The 19,962-nt window shown below is 43.4% G+C and overlaps 1 protein-coding gene across 7 annotated transcripts in view; it reads right to left on the reverse strand.

Moving 5' to 3' along the window:
• The window catches only part of AGPAT3 (1-acylglycerol-3-phosphate O-acyltransferase 3), a 72,027-nt gene that overhangs the window by 17,610 nt on the left and 34,455 nt on the right, over nt 1–19,962 (reverse strand). For 6 of the 7 annotated variants that reach the window (XM_017733301.1, XM_017733299.1, XM_017733302.1 and 3 more), the window contains one exon: nt 1,932–2,158. In XM_017733301.1, coding sequence (XP_017588790.1) covers nt 1,932–2,109 — 178 coding nt within the window. In that variant the 5' untranslated portion in view covers nt 2,110–2,158. Of the gene's footprint in view, nt 1–1,931; nt 2,159–9,482; nt 9,488–15,654; nt 15,667–19,962 lie in introns of those variants that run through there. The other variant, XM_017733304.1, reaches the window with a different exon arrangement.

A 19,962-nucleotide genomic window follows, 5' to 3' on the forward strand; every position in this document is an offset into this window, starting at 1 on the left:
AACACACCTTCTTCCCCAAATGTCTGTCAGGAACACTGGGTAGAGTCTCTCTCCCTCCCCTTTGGAAGCTGGGCTTTTGTGTTTGAGAGGAGATACAGTAAGAATAAAGCCTGGTTTTCAGTACAGAGCCAGGAACACCATTACCTGTGTATCCATCCCTGCACACTGATCCTCTGCCAGCTGGGCAGAGCAGCTTCTCTTACAGACCCTCAGCCTAAAACCACAAACAGCTTGGAGTAAGCGAGCAAAATGCAGCATCCAGAGCAGAGCACCAATGTACAGGTTCCTTGCCAAAAGGCTTCTCCATACTGAGATATATTTCATTATGAATGACAACACTGGGGCTGCTGCATTTACACAGCTTACCTAAATTGCTATAAATAAATCACAATTGAAGTGCATATTCTGTCAGCTCTTCCATTATAGGGCATCAGCTCTCTGCAATCCCATGTAACATTTACAATAATTTTCATAGTTTAATTTCCCAATGTGTTAATTTATAACAGGCTATACACTAGGGGTTATCCTAGGTACAACCCAATTATCTACCCAGCTTCTCCAAATCTCTTTGAACAATGGTGTGCTATTTCCAGTGTTTAGAAGATAACAGCATTTAAAATGTTAGCATTTAAACAATGCTAACTAGGAGCTGAGCCTAAAGCCTTACAGGAACAAGCAGTTCATATCCTCAGAAAATCCAAACTATTAATGCAACAATAGTTTTCAGCATGAGATCGTATTCTAGATTATTAAATGCACAAAGAAATTCTTACAAGCAAATTAAAAATAAAAACTCCTATATATCCCCACTCTCATCCAACCAAACTAATTTTGGAATTTCTACTAAGTTCTTCTATTACAATACCTTTTTTTCCTGACAATTTGCCTGCTACTCTATTTCATTTCCTTTCTCCTGTGCTTCTCAGTAGGCAGGACAAAAAGCACAGTGAAAGCAGGGACAACAAGCTTAAGAAGAGACCAAACCAGACACCTCAGAGGGTTTTTGTTGGTGGTACTTCACATCAATGATTTACAAAATGTGGGTGCCTGTCAGTGGACAGCTGAACTGTAATTTCAGTGCTCATTTTGGTGACTCATTTAGCCAAAGTGGGAGTTGGATGCTGAGCTGAGCACTAAGGTAAGTGGCCGTGCATACTGGGAAGGGATGGAGAATGGAAACCGATTAGATGATTCACTGCTGAAACAGGAGGTGACATTTGGGCTAAGGAGGTTTCCAAACACTCAAAAACATTTTCAGAAATCCAGCCCCCCGTTAAGGTCTGTGAGGAGAAAAAGAAGGCATCCACAGGGATGAAGTTTTGCAAAGGTCTGAAAGAGGAGAACAAAGAAGCTGCACTCGGTGCACAGCTGGCCCATGGGCAGAAGAAAACACTGACAAATTGCTCACAAGAGAAGACCCTGGCCTCAGAGACAGGCACTGCAGGGTGTAAGGGGACTCTGAAGTTTGTCACACAGTTCAGCTGCAGAGACATCTACAGGAGATACTTTCAGACCGACCTCCCCCTCTGCAGCCCACACAATCAACTTCGGCCCCTACAGGGTGAATATTGCTCATCTGCTCAGTAGCTGAGCCACTCTCAGAACTGTCCCTTAGCATAGGTGCTGATACTGGATGAAGATGGCATTGAGACAGAATTAACAACTCCCCTCAGTCCAGATAAGGCTGGAGGTGCAGAGGTGCTTTACTCCCCACTTTTTTGAATGCCAGAGTGACAACATACATCAGATCCTTGACTTCTGTATGATTTCCCAGTATTCCAGAAAAAACAGAGGCTATTTTGACCTGCTCTGAAAGAATCTACATCCAGCTTACCATTTCTCCCGTCTCTGTGTGCAAATGTGTTTTTTTTTCAGTTAACAAAAGCAAAGCCAAGGAAAACCCCTCCCCAGCCTCATCCCAGCATACTCACGGCTCCAAAGGGAATAGGCAAGGCGACAGTTTACTCGGCGATAAAGCTGCTTGTTGATGGGCCAGAGGACCAGCGTGCATAGTTGAATGAAGTTAATGATCAGTCCACTCACAACAAAGACGAACCCAATGAGGAGGTGAACTATGAACTGGGTCTTCAGAAAGGCAATGAAGCCCATGATAACCACTCAGAAGCGTGTGCAAGGGCCGTCACTCAGAATAACTGTCCTGAAAGAGGAAGAACAACAACAAAGAGTCAAATGGAGAGTGGATTTACAAGCTGTGAGGAAAGACAAAGCAAAAACCTTGAAACAGTCCAGGCTCATTCATCAAGAGGAACCCAACCCAATAAACACTCTGCTCTCCAAGCCTGCCTCATGCAGGTCTTCACATAATAAACTGGTGATGGTGCAAATCCCTGCCCAAAATAGGAAGGAATCATTATTTACAATTTACAGCCCACCAGGAAGATTATTGTTTGCTGAAGAGACTAATCTCACACCTCTCTTCAAACAAATACCACATAATTGGGAGTTAACACTGGGAGGAACACAGAGCCCTGAACTCACAGTGAGCAGTGGAACCCTGATGGGCCAACAGGGGCTGTACCTTCAGGGGTGCTGTTCTGTGCAACAGGAACCTCACCCTGGAAAGAGCAGGGCTGGTCACACACAGCATCAGTCTGCAAACAGTGAGGCATGGAAATGGAAATCAGGTGTTTCCACATTCAAAACCCATGCTGGAGCAGGTTTAATAACTTCTCACTTTGTCAAGCCACAGTTCCATGATCAAATACACCAGTTAACATGGAGAAAAATGTAAAGTAATAAAAAAGCCTTAGGCTGTGTAGCAGTACAAACTTGATCTGGAAAGGGCATTGGTGTAGAATCTTGATTCCACCAAATTAGCCAGAGCACTTAACTCTGAGCAGTGCCATATTTATACCAGGTGCAGAAAAACTGGCACCGTCTGAACCAGCAGAATGCCACAGGAGCTTAGACAAGCCTGACCCACTACAACTCCTGTCAGCACAAAGTTAACCCAGAAAACTGTATTTACCAAGCCACCAAACTGAGTTTATTGCAAAACCCACATTATCCAGCACTGGCCTGTTTGACCTGTTGGGTACTCAAAGCCCTGCAAGGCCAGCCAGGCCTCGAGGTCACACCCAGAAACTAAAAGCTCGACCCTGATTTTCTGCCACAGCCACAGCTTGCTGATGGTTTTTATGCCCATCTTTTATAAGTGTGGCAGATGACCAGATTAAGCAGCAAATGGTAACAAATACTTTTGACAAGTCACGTGTCCCAAGGTGATGTGGACCCACTGTCCAAAAATAAAGTCCCTGCCAGCTGTGAGGAATCAAACCATTTTCACTCACCACCTGCTTACAGTGTGCTGCTATTTATAAAACTCTACAGCAATTTTATTGTGAAAACTTGTTTTCTATCCTCTCTTCTACCAATCAGGTACTGCTTTTCAAGGCACAGAGTGTCTAGTTTTTGCACAATTAACATCCATTTGCATCATTAGTAACCTACCCACTTCACATTAGAGAGGCAAAAAAAAAGAGCCTGGTTGAACACAGCCAGTATTGTGCCTACCACAGAAAGCAAAGCAAAGCAAGATGAATAGTGTTGGAGCTTATGATAAATAATCTAAATTCTCTCAGTGTTTTCCTGTAAGGATGAAAGAAACATTTCTTCCATTAATGAATTACTTTAAGAACAGCTGTTGGGAAGCAGAGACTTCTGTTTGAAAAGGAACAAGTGGAGCTCTCCTTCCTCTTCCCTCCCCAAAAGGCTCCAGTTGTCTCACACAGCCAGAACACCACACCAGTGTTCACACAGTGCCATGTGGGAGGCAGCCGTGGCATCCAGTGACTCCCTAGCACTGGGCTTGTTTGTCTTTTCCACTGGCATGCTCTAATAAACACTACCAAGCATTAAACATCCAAGTTCTTCACTTCAAGACCAGAGTCATTCTCTTCATCTGGTGTATTTCAAAAGCCAGTTCAAACAAACAAGGAAAGAACAATTGCCTCCACTCCCCCCAAGCTATTTCTTGAGTTCTTGCTTGCCCTCTGCACAGCCACGTGCAAGCAGCTTTGCTGATGACTCTGTCTAGTGTCAAACCATTCAAAGGCTGGACTTGAGGATCTTGGAAGCTTTTCCATCATGATTCTGTCTGTCACAGTCATCACATCAGCACTTAGAGCCTTTCGATGCACAGCTTGGCCCCTTTCAGACAGGGGCACAAAGGACATGCAAATGCCACAAGCAGAAACAGGAATGTCAGGTATTATCTATCCTGAAATAAAGTGGTTTGGCTCCACTTCCACAGCCTCTTGGCTTTGAGGATGTCCATGGCACTCTGGTATTTCTCCCTTACATTAAGGACATTGCTGTTTTACAGACCCCAAAGGACGCTACACTGCAGCATGATGGTTTCTCCAGCTTTGTTGCACACGGCAAACAAGATTTCTCACTCTTGCACTGGCATCCAGCCCCACATGCTGGGCACCATAGAATCACTAAGGTTGGAAAAGCCCCCCAGTCCAGTCACTTCTTGAACACCTCCAGGAATGGTAACTGCACCATTTCCCCAGGCAGCTTCAATGCTTAACAACACCTTCCATTAAGAAATTCCTCCTTATGTCCAATCTGAGCCTTCCTGGCACAGCTTGAGACCACCTCCTCTCATCCTGTTGCTGTTGTCTGATTCTTCCAGTTTCACCGCTGGATACAGAACCTTCCAGTCTCTGTTTTGACAATTCCTCACTTAATTGTATTTGACTTTTAAGATAATTTGAAGTTAACCTTAATCCTGGAATTCTTTAATTTTCTGGCCTGCCTGTGTAGGACTGCCAGGCAAACCAGGGATAGGGCAACAGGCAAAAAAAGGTGCTCCAGCAGCTGTTCTGTTGTATCCCATGGTCAGGGTGGGGGAAGGATAGGGAAATCAGTATTTGCTGAAACAAGGAAAAGCACCACTTCTGCATTTGACATATGTGTTAAGATCAGCTTAGTGAAGTATCTAAGAAGTAAACACCTGTCCTAGTCTACAACAGCAAGTCTCAGCACTATTACATTTTTCTTTTTTTTAAAGTCTACCCATATCATCTGCATTTTTAAAGACCTGCTGGCAAACTCTTGTTTTTGCTCGTTTTTCTAAAACACTTTGTAACTTCACAGCCCTGACCTTTCACCACAAAACCTTCATTTCCTCCTATACAGCCACACTGAGAACTGTAGGGAATTTTAGTACTCCCTCTGCTTTCACATCCTCACCAAGGGCCTGCTTTTCACAGCCACGTTGCCAGACAGCGCCAGGGTAAAACCCAGCTCAAACCAAAGAGGACTTTCACTGCCTTTTAGAACCTCACCTTTCAGGGCTGTTGGACTTCTGTAGTCAGAGACCCCTCCCCAGTGTTGAACACAGGATCATAGAATGCTCTGGGTTGGAAGAAACCTTAAGTATCACCTACTTCCAACCTCCACACCACAGCCAGGGACACCTCCCACTAGACCAGGTTGCTCAGAGCCCCATCCAGCCTGGTTTTGATCCTTTATCTGCTCTGATGAAAAAGTTCCTAAATTCTTTGCATCCTTCAGGGCTCCCTCCCTTATTTCTATGCCTCTCAAGAAAAGGGCAAGGAGACAAATGTCTTGGTGTGGTGGGCTGACCCTGGCTGGAGGACTGGTGCCTACCAAGGCAACTCTATCACTCCCCTCCTCACCTGGACAGGGAAGAGAAAACACAACAAAAGGCTTGTGGGTGAGGTGAGGGTAAGGACAGGACAGGGAGAGACCACTCACCAATCACCATCATGGGCAGAACAGACTCCATGTGGAGAAATCAGCTCAATTTATTACTAATCAAAGCAGACCAGGTGAACGAGAAATAAAACCAAATCTTAAATCACCTTCCCCCCCTAAACCCTCCCTTTCTTCTTGGGCTCAACTTCCTGATTTTCAGTATTTCCTCCTGCCCAGCAGTGCAGAGGGACAGGGAATGGGGCTGTGATGTGAGTCCATCACTCATCTCTGCTCCTTCTTTTTCAGAGAGAACTTCTCACACCCTTCCCCGCTGCCACAGGGAGTCCCTCCCACAAGAGACAGTCCTCCATGAACTTCTCCAAAGTGAGTTTTTCACCAGTTGCTCCAGCCTGGTTCCCTTCCATGGGGTGAAATCCTTCAGGAACATGCTGCTCCAGAGTGGGTCCCTTGCAGGGTCCTGCCAGCAAACCTGCTCCAGCCTGGGCTTCCCAGAGGGTCACAGCCTTCTTCAGGCTCTCATGTGGGCTCCTCCAGAGGCTGCAGATGGATCTCTGCATCCCCATGGATCTCCATGGGCTGCAGGAGCACAGCGGCCTCGCCAGGGTCTGTAGGGGAATCTCTGCTCCAGTGCCAGGAGCACCTCCTCGCCCTTCTTCTACACTGACCTTGGAGTCCCCAGGGCTTCTCCCACATATTCTCACTCCTCTCTCTGGCTACAATTGCTGCTGTGCAGTTCTTTCCCACCTTCCTTCTTCAGTGCATTATCCCAGAGGTGCTACCACCATCTCTGATGGGCTCAGCCTTGGCCAGTGGGTCTGTCCTGGACTTGGGAACGGAGTTGTGTCATGAGGCCCCACACTCACATGGATTCTCTGGTTTCCAAAAGGTAACTATGTGCCTCTCAGTAGAAGTCAGAATACAACCCTTCTCCTTTACCCAGCTTTCTACATTCATGGAAGTCCTAATGATTAAATTTCCTGGAGACTTCTACCTCTGCCAAATGTCACTGGAATGTGCCACCAAGATCAAAGGCCATTAGAAGGTAGAATGACAGTAGTGTGATTGCATCAGCCCCATTTCATTAAGAAATCAGGTTTAAAAAACCCCAAATGGACAAGCACATTACAGCATTTCATGAAACATAGCTATTTATGACCTCAACATTAAAAATTAAGGCATTAATCATTCTATAATACAGTATATTCAGTTTGAACTCCAGATTTTAATTAATTTATTGCTGTCATGTGTGTGCAATCTTTCTGAAGTTCATGATGTTTGCATGAATATGAGCATGAAGTTAGAAATTGGTCCACTAATCCTAATATTCCAACCCAGTCAGAATTAATGAGCTTAAGAACAACAAAAACTGTGGCAGGCAGTACTTACCTCTCTAGACCTTTGCCTTCAGTTTTTCTGAACGTGCTTTTGCCATCTCTACTGTGCCATATTCACCTCCACCTATGAAACTAATTACAGACATCTTTTGCCTTGAACATCTTGCCCCCACCCTGAAACCTGGTATTTTACCTACTTTTGCTATTTGAGAAATGAGCGAAACTTTTAGATCACTGAATTTTACCTTTCACCACAACATTCTAAAATATTGTATTTTTCAGAGGAAGCTTTTTAAGCCTCCTTGATGTCCATATAAACTTGGCAAACCCTGTCTGTGAAGAAGGGTTAATGATGTTGCAAGTCAGCAGCAGTACATAAAATGCATTTTGCTGTCCATCAAGAGTTTCCTGATAATTTTTCAGAATTTTACAAACTCTGCTCATCAAAAATACACAAGGAAAATAAAACCTTTTTTATTCAAAAGTGAGATTGACCTGTTCCATGAGCTGCTTCATGAGTACGGGGACAGATAAAAGCAGCAGAAACCAGGAGCTGAAGAAAATGGCTCTTTTCTCAGTGTACTTTCTACCCTCCAAACCTCTCTGATGACCCAACCCAGGCTATTTCTCTTTCAAAAGCATGAAAATCACTAGCATAAGTGTCTGTTCCCTCACCTCTCCTTCTGAGATCAGAAATCCCAAGATTACTAAGCAGCTACCCAAAAGTCAAGGCAGAGGTATGAAGGAAAGCTTCCAATAGCCCTGCCTATACTTCTTTGGCAGATAAATAAAAGTACAGCTCCCAGTCTTGTTATTTTAGCATCCTTCAGAAATACCACATTGCCACAGGGGTAGCAGGTTACTCTCCTGGACATTTCTGGGCCATACCACACAAAAATATGTTGATCACCTTATGACCAATGCTTAGAAGTAATCAGTTACTGCCAAGAAATAATTTTCCCTTGCAGAATGCACATGCTCTTCTAGCTGAAAGACAAAAGTGCAGTGGCTATCCAGCTTTTAAAAGCGAAATGATATATTCATAGCAAACAACCCTGACAACAGGAAAATGTTCAGGAAGACAGCAGGTCATTGATGGACTCCCACTCCTGCACTGTACTACATCTCTTTCTGGGATGAGGAATTTGGGAGCCTGTCCCCCATCATGCAGAAGCCACACAAAACCAATGGAGAGAGGCTTTACCCAGGGCTTTGCCCCAGACTTTAGAAAAGCATCCCAAGACTCCTGCCCACTCTGCCACGGCACCCCTAAAAGCAATCTCCACTCAGGCCTCACTTATTTTAGAGCCACCATTGGCAACCACAGGTGTCTAAGTAGGCTGGAAAACAGAGCTTAGATCAACAGCAGTGAGTCAGTAGAGGGAATAAGCAAGTAAGGCATAACAACAGTTTTGGTATCCATTTGAACAGTCTGTACTAGGGATTCTCCAGATAAGCTGTAAAAATAGACAGCCACTCAATTGCATCCCACACAGCATTACAAACTGTCTACTACAGACCCAGCCTTTTAAACCTAAGCACGACAGAAAGATTATCTTCCTTTCTCACACAAAATAGGTCTAATTTCCTTGAACGTGCCTCAGTGAGATGCAAGGCTGGTTCAGAGTTCATTAAAAATCCTGCTTGTCATGAATTTTCAAAACTGAAGAGTATGGAAAAGAACCTTAAGCTAAACTGAGGTCACAGATAAAAATTTGTTTCTGAGTTGGAAGAACTAGGAATAAGAGCTCAAAAAGAAAAAAATGTTACTGAGTCACCATCATGAAATCAGATGAAAACTCATTCCTCAAAATTTTGTCCATCTTGGCCTTGAAACAGTACCACAGCCAGTTTCCAGAAAAGGTCAAGAGTGAAAGATTATCACCACTATCTGTCCGAAATATATACCTTACTTTGGGCTTGATCAAACCACAAAAATTTCCACTCGTGTCAATAGGTTTGGCTCAGTATCTGTAGAGATTTTTGATAAGACTATTTCCACCAAATAAAAAGCCTTTGATTTGACTCATCATCCTAATGAGATGCCAATACTTTGGAGGTAAACAAAAAAAAAAGAGAAAAAAAGCTGTGCACATGGCTCTGACATTCATGATCATTTCACAAGCATACAGAATGAGAGGTAGTGAGAAGTTATTACATTTTCTTCTTATCTTCAAGATCCAAGTTGCTCTAAGAAAAAAATACCAAGATAACCAGTTGTTTAACTTGTATTTGGTAGAGAGAAGACCACAGAATATAATAACAAAGCAAAGAAAGGCATTCAAACAACTCAGTGCAACCAGAAGGGAAAATAAACCAGCCCTCAATACTACACATCACTGCACTTGAGGGGCAGCTTTCCCTCTTCCCTGCCCTAAATGCAATGTTACTGACATGACTAAGCCTCCTCAACAGCTGCAGAGAGCACTGTGCTTATGCCACCACTAGGGATGAAATTGTATTTTCTCTAACTTGTTGCTGCAATATTACAGCTGAAAACACCAGCAATATTAAAATGGCTGTTTTCCGGATTTAATTTCAATCAATTCCTTTTATCACACTTGGCACAGAAAAAAGAGAGAGCAAGTGCACACAAATTCAATTTCTCCTCAGCATACACACTCAGTTAACATTGCTTCTATTTGAACAAATGGATTGGATAACCAAAATGAACCCTGATTTGCTCAGAAATCTGCTGGCTACAAGACAACCCCCACGAGGAAGCAGAACTCCTTGCAGAATTTCTCTCACAGTGAGCACCTCTTTATTGACAAAGAAAATAATGGTATCTTCATAAGGATTTTCTGTTCACAACAGGGAAACTAGAGAGATTCTGTCACGAGTTCCCTGGGAAAAACCAGCCCAGACAACTTCAATGTCAAGGCTGAGTCTCACCAAACCAGGCTGACATGATTTCTCCCACAGAACAGCCTCCCATACTCTCAAGACAACACAGGGTTCTGCACTGAGCTTTCCAGGGAAGGCACCCCACAACTTCAGCACTTGGTTGTGCACCCAACCTTTTTTTCTTTCAGGAAGACAATCACTGCCTTATGTTTTAATAAACTTACAATAGCTTCTATTAGAGTATGTCACTTACAACTGCTTGTAGGTGTTTGTGTGCTGCTTCTCCCCTGGATACACACATTTGTCATCCCTCAGTCTGCAGTCTCACACTTTTGTTTCAGTATGAGCAACACAAAATTAAGTTTTCTTAGAACTATAATTACAAAACCTTAATTGCATCTTAAATTCAGATTAGATAATAATTGCAAATTTGGCAAGTTTGCCTCTTCTCTCACAGGTTCCAATGGGTTTTGTGGGTGTATGCATATTTACAGATACTTGTGAGAGCTCTTGTAGAACTCAACCTTAACAAACCTTGTCCCAACTTGAATATTACTGATCATCAAGGTTTACCTGACTGCAAGCCCTTGAGCTCAAGTTTTTTACCTGCTTGCTATCAAGAGGAAAAATAAACACCCTGTAACTTATGCTGTTCTGCAAAGCATGCAATCATACAATTAGCCTAATTTTGAAAGCCAAAATCAGGCAGACACACATTACTTTTGGCTTCATCTTTAGCGGGAGGCACAGAGACATGAGCCATTGACCCAGAGCAAGGGGGATCCATGCTCCCACCAGCACAGCAAGACATAGCAGGATGGAGCAGCAGAAGATGAGCAAGACTGCAATTTCAAAGAAAAAAAGGATTAAAACCAGGGGAAAATACCAGCCCACTGCAAGACATTTACACTGAAACACGCGAGCTAGAACACTGTCATATTCTGTATATTTTAAGAAATAAATAGGAACAATTATTCAGCTTTGCAAATTCTTCCTGGCTCCAGACAGACAGCTAAGCATGACTCACTCAGAAATGGTTGTCAAACACCTTCTGCCAGTCTTGTTCCTTCTCTTGGGAACTTTTAAACTTCTCCCTGGCCTTTTTTGTTTGCTTGGTGGCAGCTATCCTCCCCACTTTGCCACTTTGGCTAAAACTCCCTCGAGGGAGAAGCAGGATGCTAATCCTTCCCTCACAGCATACTCTCCTTTTTCTTCTTAACTGGCTTGGAACCAACAGCTTCCCAGGCCTGTGCACGAGCCCTGCTTTGTGCCACAGTGGATTTAATGCCATTCCATCACAGTGCACAGCACTGCAGGCACTGCCTGCCCACCTGGTGTTCAGTTTGTGTGTCAACCCCAAGTTCTGAAAAACACTGTCAAGTTTCCAGCTTGCTTTGAGAGCAAAAGCAGGCTGGGAGAAGCTCTTGGAGAACTCAGCACACTCCAGCAGGTCCACTCCAGTTCTTTAAAGGACAGGCAAATATTTTCTGTCCTGCTGACTGCTCCCTGCAATCTCACTGCAGGGTGTCCTGCCTGAGTTCAAGTCAGGCCAATTATGGGCAGTACTGGGATGCGGTATCTGCCAAGCAGCACTGGGATGCTCCTGCTGTTAAACACTTCCTTGCTTTTCCCACACAGGTTTACTCATCAGCAACATCTCAGAAAGGATTTCACAGAATCACAGGATGGTTTGGGCTGGCAGGGACCTTGAAGCTCATCTCATTCCCCCCCCTGCCATAGGCAGGGACACCTTCCACCAGAGCAGGTTGCTCCAGGCCCCATCCAACCCTGGCCTTGGACATTTCCTAGGAAGGAGCAGCCACAGCTTCTCTGGGCAACCAGAGGGTCTCACCATCCTCAAACGGAAGAATTTCTTCCTAACATCTAATCTAACCCTACTCTCTTCCAGTTTGAAGTCATTCCCCCATGTCCTGTCACTCCAGCTCCTGTGTGACTTCCTTGCAGGCCCCTTCAGATTCTGGAAGCTGCTCTGAAGTCTCCACACAACCTTCTCTTCTCCAGGCTGAACAGCCCCAACTCTCTCACCCAGTCTCCATAGGGGAGGTGCTCCAGATCCTCCTTATGCTGGGGGCACAAGAAATGTACACAGTATTCCAGGTGAAAAATCTTGGCTGGAGAAGCAAGCAGAGCACCTTTGGTAAACACAGTGCACCCCTTTAACCCTGTACACAAAGGGAGGGATACTTGGGAGAGCCAGGACCCAGCTGGAGCTCCATGCACAGCCCAGCAGCAGCTCACACATAATTTAACGCTGCACTTGTAGTGAACAAAATCGCCACCAGCACCACAAGACATTTAAGCAGTTCTGAATGCTCATCCTGAAAATAAGCCAACAAGTCTCCAATAACCACAGTTTTGCATGCTTCCTACTCCCAAGGTTATACCCAAGGCATGGGAAATCCTTTCCCTAATGACAACACACAGCTTTAGGATGTTGCAGATGTAGAACACATCCCCAGAGGAACCTGCTGATTGTCCACTTGCTCATGGTGCTCGTGTTCTCTGCAGCTAAGCCATGACTGACCAGTTTGTGCTCAGCACCACACAGATGTGGCTTTAGGGTTCATGGAACTGTGGGTGAGGGAGCAGGAAGCAATGTTTCTCCCTGGAAGCAGAAGGATGGAGGGGGATGACCAATTTTAGCCAGGTTTAGTGCTCACAGTGTGGGTGCTCTGGGGGTCTTATACATCCAGTAGGCAGCACTGTACTGACACACCAAAAAATGACCCTCAGCCAAAGGCAGGTCTCACTATTTGGGCAGGATTCCCCAGATTTGAAAATCCCTTTGCTTATATATAAATATACACACAGATACAAAAACATGCAGAGGTGCAGCAATTTCTAGGATAGTAGTTGTAGGCCTGAAGGAGCTTCATTTTAACCCAGTAGTTATGCTGGTATTTAGTAAGAAATGGTCTGTAGAAAACCAGCATTGTAATCAGAGACAGAGTGGGAAGCAGAAACCAGGAGAGCATGGATCTCATGACTGAAAAGTAATGCCACGAGGCTGGGCTGGCCACAACCAATGCACTTCTCACATCAGCTCATTATTTATTCCATCCCACTGCAGTTTGAACACCTAGGTAAGTGCTACACTGTATCAGCAACCCCCCAAAACTGCGATAAAAGTTGCATTTGGACAGAAGCATTAATGTTTCTTTTTTATGGGCAATGTGGCAAGAGCATCAAATTTCTTTTCTCCCCACCAAAGTGATTGCTGCCAGTTGAATTTTTGCTGTTAAGTCAACGCATAGATCAATTGATTGAGAGTAGTAAGAAAGTTAAGATGAACATTTTATACTCTTTTCAAAAAGGACAGACAAAAAAAAAAAAAAAAAAAAAAAAGAAGTAGCTCTTCCTAGTTCTTAACTGGCTCGGAACAGACTCCTGCCCTGAGCTTAACTTCCCAAACGCTAAAACCGTGACACATATTTGGTTCCTCCACTTTTGCTCCCCATGCAGGTTACTGTTATTTCTGCTCTAACACCTTGAATATTGTGAAACCCTGACCAGGCTGGGTGCTGACAATTCCCAGGTCTGAGACAGGCTAGGAAGAGCTGTAACCTCCCCCTTCACTTGACATGAAGGTGGGCAAAACCAACAGTATTGTCAGTCAAAAAGCACAACCCAGTACTTTAGTGTGCTTAAAAAACAAAACAACACAACACACCAGACATTAAAAAAGTGAAACAAACTATCTGCTTAAAATGATGAAAGAGGACTGAGACCAAAACTTACAAACACATTATTTCACAGAAATAGTTGGAGCTGTAAGTTACCTCTGCAAGTTCTTCTCATGTAGCTGAAAACCAGGCACTTTTATTATTTTGAAGAACTCAGGACTTCTGCACCACCTGACTGGAAATCATGCCAAGATTTAACCACCAGGAAATCACATTCTGCATCTAGCAGCTCTATTATTTTCAGCCTTTCCCATGGAGCAAATGCTGATACTGACATTTTTCCTCTCAAATGTAAGCATTTTCCATTTCTCTTGCAAAGAAAGACTTTTTGCCTTAATTACTTCTGCTTTTGATAGAGCTAGCAGGTGTAGTGAGTATTTTCTTCATTTCAACTAGTTCATTCAAAGTTGAAAACCCAATTGGGAGCTGAAAAAGGAAAGAGCCTCTTGCAATCTGAATAAAAAGCAGGTGGGAGAAAATGAGGTCTCTGAATTTTAAAGGAGCCAGACTTCCCTTGGCACTTAGGTCTTGTTTTCTCTCCCTTACATTCTGGCTGTGGTTACTCTTTAGTGAGAAGAATACTATCCAGAGCAGATTTTCATAGTAATTCAATACCTTTCCAAAGCCTTTCATTCTTTCTGAAGTTATTAAGACAGATAGTTTGACTGCACAGGTGAAAATGCATTTTTATGAATACAAAAACCTGAAGCTACCACAATTACAACTGGCACCACAAAACAGGATTTAGTCAGATTTATGTCTAGACACTGATAGTGACACTTTTTAAGCATGAATTGAACACTGTGGGGAAAATACTAATGAATAGTTCAAGCATAACATGCTTAGATAATATGTCATCCCCCTGACTCCTAATTTCTAACTTGAGATAAATACCTGCTTTGTATCTTGTAATCAAACCTCTCATTAGGTCCCAAATTCTGAAGTTTGATTAGGTGAAAAAAGTTTGTTTTGTCAAAAAAACCCAAACAAACCAATCAACCAACCCCTAACAGGTTAAAATATAACTATTTCTGGGAGAAACTTTAGCATTTCTAGCTTTAGCGTTTCTGTATTTCTATGCAGGGATTTATAATGTTACAGTAGATTTTCTGAAGTACCCTTTCCTGAGTCACCTGCTCTGCTTTGTACAGCTCCCAAGCTGTAAAAAATTTCAGAGTTCCTCCACTCTCACTGAAGACAGAGTTTCACTGACAGCAAGTGGCCAGAGCAGAGCCATGCAGCAACCAGATGAACTGGAATGTAATAAATTAGACACAGTAAATTATACTGGACTTTTTTTCTAGATTGCCCCAATAAACTTTGTAACACCAGAAAGCCATAAAAATGCCTTTAAAGAAGTTAAATATTGTGTAAAAAAGAATCTTTTAGAAAATGTTGCCTGTCTCCAGATGGCTTCCCCAAAGATGAGAGTGCACAGCTCCAGGTGTGCCCCAGAGTCACTCCCCTGGATGGAGGAACAATTTCCAAAGTGAGCCTCACAACTGCTGAGCAGAAATCCTGACCTAAGGGGCTGCCACTACTGACTTCAACAGTAAGTTAAATCCAAGGAGTGCACAGGGAGAGCCAAACCTCCTGCAAAACAGCTTTTCCCCACATCCCTGTGGAGCAAGGGGCCCAAACCTGATTCATAATTGCTCAGGTAGATAAATGAAGATAGCTTAAGAGCTGAGAAACTGAGAACATAACAGACCATGCTCCCCCCTGAATCCACAACATGAACCAGTCTTCCATCCATCACTCTGCACCTCCATGCCAGAATATTTAGCTTGTTATTTCCCTCCCCTCACTACATTCAACTACAGGAGTTATTTACATGTCAGAAGAAACCCTCATCTTTTTTCTCCCCTACCTGCTGAATCCATGGAGTAAAGTGACAATCTGGTGTCCTGACATCAGTCTGATGCTAGGTACTACCATGCCACAGACACATGGTATTACATTAATAACCATAACCACTACAACACTTGGATTTAGTCAGGCAAGAGGAGCTTACTAATTGCCAGAAAAAACCCTCTGAACTGGGCTTTTTGTTTTCCAACCCACTGGGCACAGAAGGAAGCTGCATCCATCCACACACACATCACCCTGGTGCAGCTCTGCCCTGCTCATCAGCTTCCTTCCACCAGATCCGCTCCCACTAGACGAGCAAAGCAATCACGAGCTAATCCAAAAACTTCCCAGATGTATCAAGAGGGTAGTAAACCTAAAATATCCTTGCTTCGTCTCCTTCTCCACGTAAACATCTATTTTCAGAAGTGTAGCTTCTATTAGTGATCTCTTGAGAACAAATGATTTGTTTTTAATTCTCCCCTCACCATGGCAATACACGCACCAAGCAGAAAGATGGTCTATTTAGCAAAGTGCATTTGATGCTATTTCGGAACTTAAGATACAAAACAGTATCCTAATGCTTTGCAAGCTTTATTTTTACAGTAATTTCACAAGAACTCAAGTACCCATTAATTTTTCTGACATCACAAGCCACTTTTTCATTTCATACCATCATTTCTAGTTAGTTTTCTCTGCAAAGCTTCTCTCTCCTCTGTGTTAATGTATTCTTGGTAGCAGCACTCTGATGGCATTTTTGTCATCCTACCTGCTCTCATGTATACAGTTTTTCTCCTCAGTCCTTCCCTGGATAACAGTTCCTAAGAGCACTTTATGATCTTTGCTACACATCTCAAAAGTTTTGCTTTCTGTTTCTGGTTTTATAAATATATTGGACTGTGTGAAAGCAAACAGAATACATGTAGGGCAGGGATGTGAGGGAAAGCATCTTCAACAATTACAGATGAATATATATTTCAGACTATAGGACAAACAGGAGAAGGGGAGTGACTCCAGCTGCTGATAGCATCTGTTTCCCTGACTCCTACTGCAGGATGAGAAACCAGCACTTCACACAGATGAGGCCAAAACACAGACACCTGCATTAGCTTGAGTCTCTCCTTTCCAGGCAAAAAAGGCCACCAAAAAAGAAAACCCACAGGCTTCTTCCAGGTTTACTTCAGTTTCAAAGTCGACCAAACTTCCGATGTTTGCTTTGCCTTGTCAACTGGCCTCTCCCAAGCAGCCACCTCTGGAAAAAGTGACCCATTGCTCACTTTTGGACACAGACTAATTAGCATCTTATTAAAAGATGACACCAATTTATATTATTGCCAGCTACATTAACAACACAGGAGCAGTGGTTCAGCACTGCAGGAAGTTGAGTGCAGCTGCAAAGAGGCTGAGGAAATGCCATCCTTCCACATTTTCAAAACCCAACTGGAAAAAGCCCTGAGCAAACCAACCTGTTTCTGAAATGAGCCCGGCTGAAAGCTGCCTCATACTCAAATGATACACACACCCAACTATATTCTATGTATTTTTTTTTTAATGACAAGCCCAAAATGACAATCTCCATAGATAGAAAGATGCTGATCACTTATTTGACCACATGAAGCTATCCTGAGACCTCTCTCCTTGAAATGCCATTTCAGTGGAAGGCAGACATTGCACATGAAACAATAATAATTAAGTCCAAACTGAGTTTTCACTCCACTTCCCAGGTGTTTTTTGCAGCCTGCAGTGAGCTTTATGCTGTCATGGCTACTCTTACAAGAAGCATTTCACCCCTCCTTTAAAACTAATCACATCACAGCTGCACTACAGACACACTCTACCAGGTAACTCAGCCACAGATTCATTTTTAACTCTACCAGCTAAATCTAAGATGTGACTTGAAACACCTTCATCCTTCTTAAGAGAGATCTAAGTTTAAGTATTACTTACAACATTTGTTTTGCTCCTCTTAATCTCTTGGCTAGCATTGAAATGATGGGTCTCTCTCGCAGTGTCTTCCAAATTTCAGAGTGCTAAATCACATCTCTCTCACATCAAAGTCTGACATCATTTGTTTGCAAAGGGCAACCAAATCAGCCATGGGGGACCAAGTGCCTGGGGAACTGTGCTGTTGCACATCTTCAGGGGAATAGGAACTGCTGCCTCTCCGGACCAGAGGTCTGTGGCAGAGCAACCACTGCATGGAGCAGGATCAGCCAAGTCCCTGAGGTCAACTCGGTTTGTGTTCAAAAGTAAAAAACAGCCTGCGCAGTATTGACAGCTGCTCTTCCAGTCTTTCCTCCAGCCTCTAATACTCATGTTTTATCTAAGCTCCAACTTGGACCCACATACAGGAATCTCTGTTTACTTCCTGGATAACAATTGCTCTGGTTGCAGAGAGGAGCTTAAGCAGCTTAGACAGCTGCCTGCCAAAGAAAGGAATTTAGCGTGTAGTTCCAAAAGCCTGGTTACTTATGAACTTGGATTTTAGTGTTGACAATGCTCACATCCATGAAGAGACACGGGTAGCAAAGAACATCCAACTTTGTCATAACAGGCTCTTAGCATCCCTCTTTCTCCTCTCCCTGGCTACTTCCATGAAACATGGGGTATTCCAGTTATTTTGGAGACACCCTCATAGACATTCACCAGCCAAGTGTGTCTGGAAATTCCTCAATGGGTTCAAAACAGACCAGTGAGGAGAGAGAGACAGATAAATGTATTTGAGCAGGACAACACTAAGTTTTATACCCATAGCAAAGCAGGCTGAAAAATCTGCCAAGCTCAACCTCTTCAGCTCATCACATTTAAAGACACAGCAATGCTATGCTAGCCCAGATAAACTCATGGTTTAGGCACGTGAGCATGGTCACAAAATTCTTTGGGTAATGAGCTTTTAGATAGTCAAGGTTTCCGTATTTTCCACAAGCAGCAGCCACAGCACAGAAACAACCCCCCTGAAACCCACACTGAGAACACTGATCAAAGCTCCAACTTCTCTGCAAACTCCTGATTTAGATGAATACTCTATGCTCCTCAAATTGCGTGGTTTGGTGCTACGGGTGTGCTAGGAAGACACAGGCTGTTTTAATCTCCAGGCACTTATCTCAGAGACAACTACTCAGTCAATGTAGGACACCTATCATCTCAGTGCTTTGCTTTAAGCTGCCTGAATAAAGCAGCAGAGCACACAGTGGCTTTTACACAAGCATGGTGGTATTTCAAGCACAGCCCACTAGATTATGGGCACATTATCCACAGATAACACAAACCAAGTCCTCACGTGACAGGAACAGGGCTCAGTGCTCATGTTTCACCAGTTTAGAGTTTACACCGCACTTCCCAAAGCACCAAACCATTCCCAGGGCCTTCCCATGGAAACAGCCTGGCCCCATTGTGAATCATCCCCCAGCACGTACAAATTAGGAACCTCCAGGTTATTGTGAGTGAAATACCAGGCAATACATTCAGTCCAAAACCACAACTATGGGAATTGCTAATAAAATCCAAGTGAAGATAGACATCATTAGAGATCATGTGCTGAACTATTGCTTCAAACACTTGAAACAGAGAGAGCAAAGCACCGTTACAGTCAATAAGCAAATAAAATACATGGGGCAGTGAAATTATGTAGTTCATTAAAACTCTAAGTCTAGCACAGGTCTCCCCCCTCAAAAAATGCTAAACTATTGCAGCACAAAATACAACAGTAGCCAAAACGTGATCTGAACTATTGTGCTCTTAAGGCACATTAATGAAATCAAAGCATTTACGGCCAGTTCAGGCATTTGGGCACATCACTCAAGCCACAAGGCAGCTCTAGGAAGAGGTAAAAATCAGTGTCAAATTACCTTCACTTCTAATACAAAGTACACCAATTAATCACACTAAATACATGTTAGTATTCCAGGCTCCTTTGATGGCCAGAAGCTGAAACAGAAGGCAGATTCGGCAGCAGAGGAAAAAGAAAGGAAAAGCATTTGTTTCAAATATTTTGTAGCTTGGAAATGGGTCAATTAAAACCCACCAAAGAAAGTGCAGAGGATTCTTATGAGTTTATCCCATGTATTAAGTGATGACAAGCCTACACAGAGTGATAAATCCATTATTTATGGGCTAAGAGATTTGTTGATTGGTGAAAATGGACAATTCTTTTAGAGTCTCATGTTGTGATGAGAATTTAACCAAACAAACTCTACGGAGCAGCAACGACTGCGCAAAGAAGAAAATTTGATGTCTCGTGCTCTTACAATTTCTGTGTACTTTGGCTTTGCACTACTGGATTGCTGAGTGTACCTGGGAGGATTCACACCTGCTATCAGAACGAGCCTACGTGAGGAGATGTGGCTGGGTAATGGGGGAACCCTCTGGGTTATTCTCTATACAGCTGCCTGTAACTTTAAGACTGTGGTGGTCCCTCACCCCTTCATTGCTGCCTGAGCACCAGCCTTCACATATCTAAGAAATGCCTATTTCTCTCTCTCTTTCTGGTTTTTTGGTTGTGGTGTTTGTTTTTTTTTTTT

Source organism: Corvus brachyrhynchos, unplaced genomic scaffold (assembly GCF_000691975.1).
Source record: "Corvus brachyrhynchos isolate BGI_N302 unplaced genomic scaffold, ASM69197v1 scaffold32, whole genome shotgun sequence".
NCBI lineage: Eukaryota > Metazoa > Chordata > Aves > Passeriformes > Corvidae > Corvus > Corvus brachyrhynchos.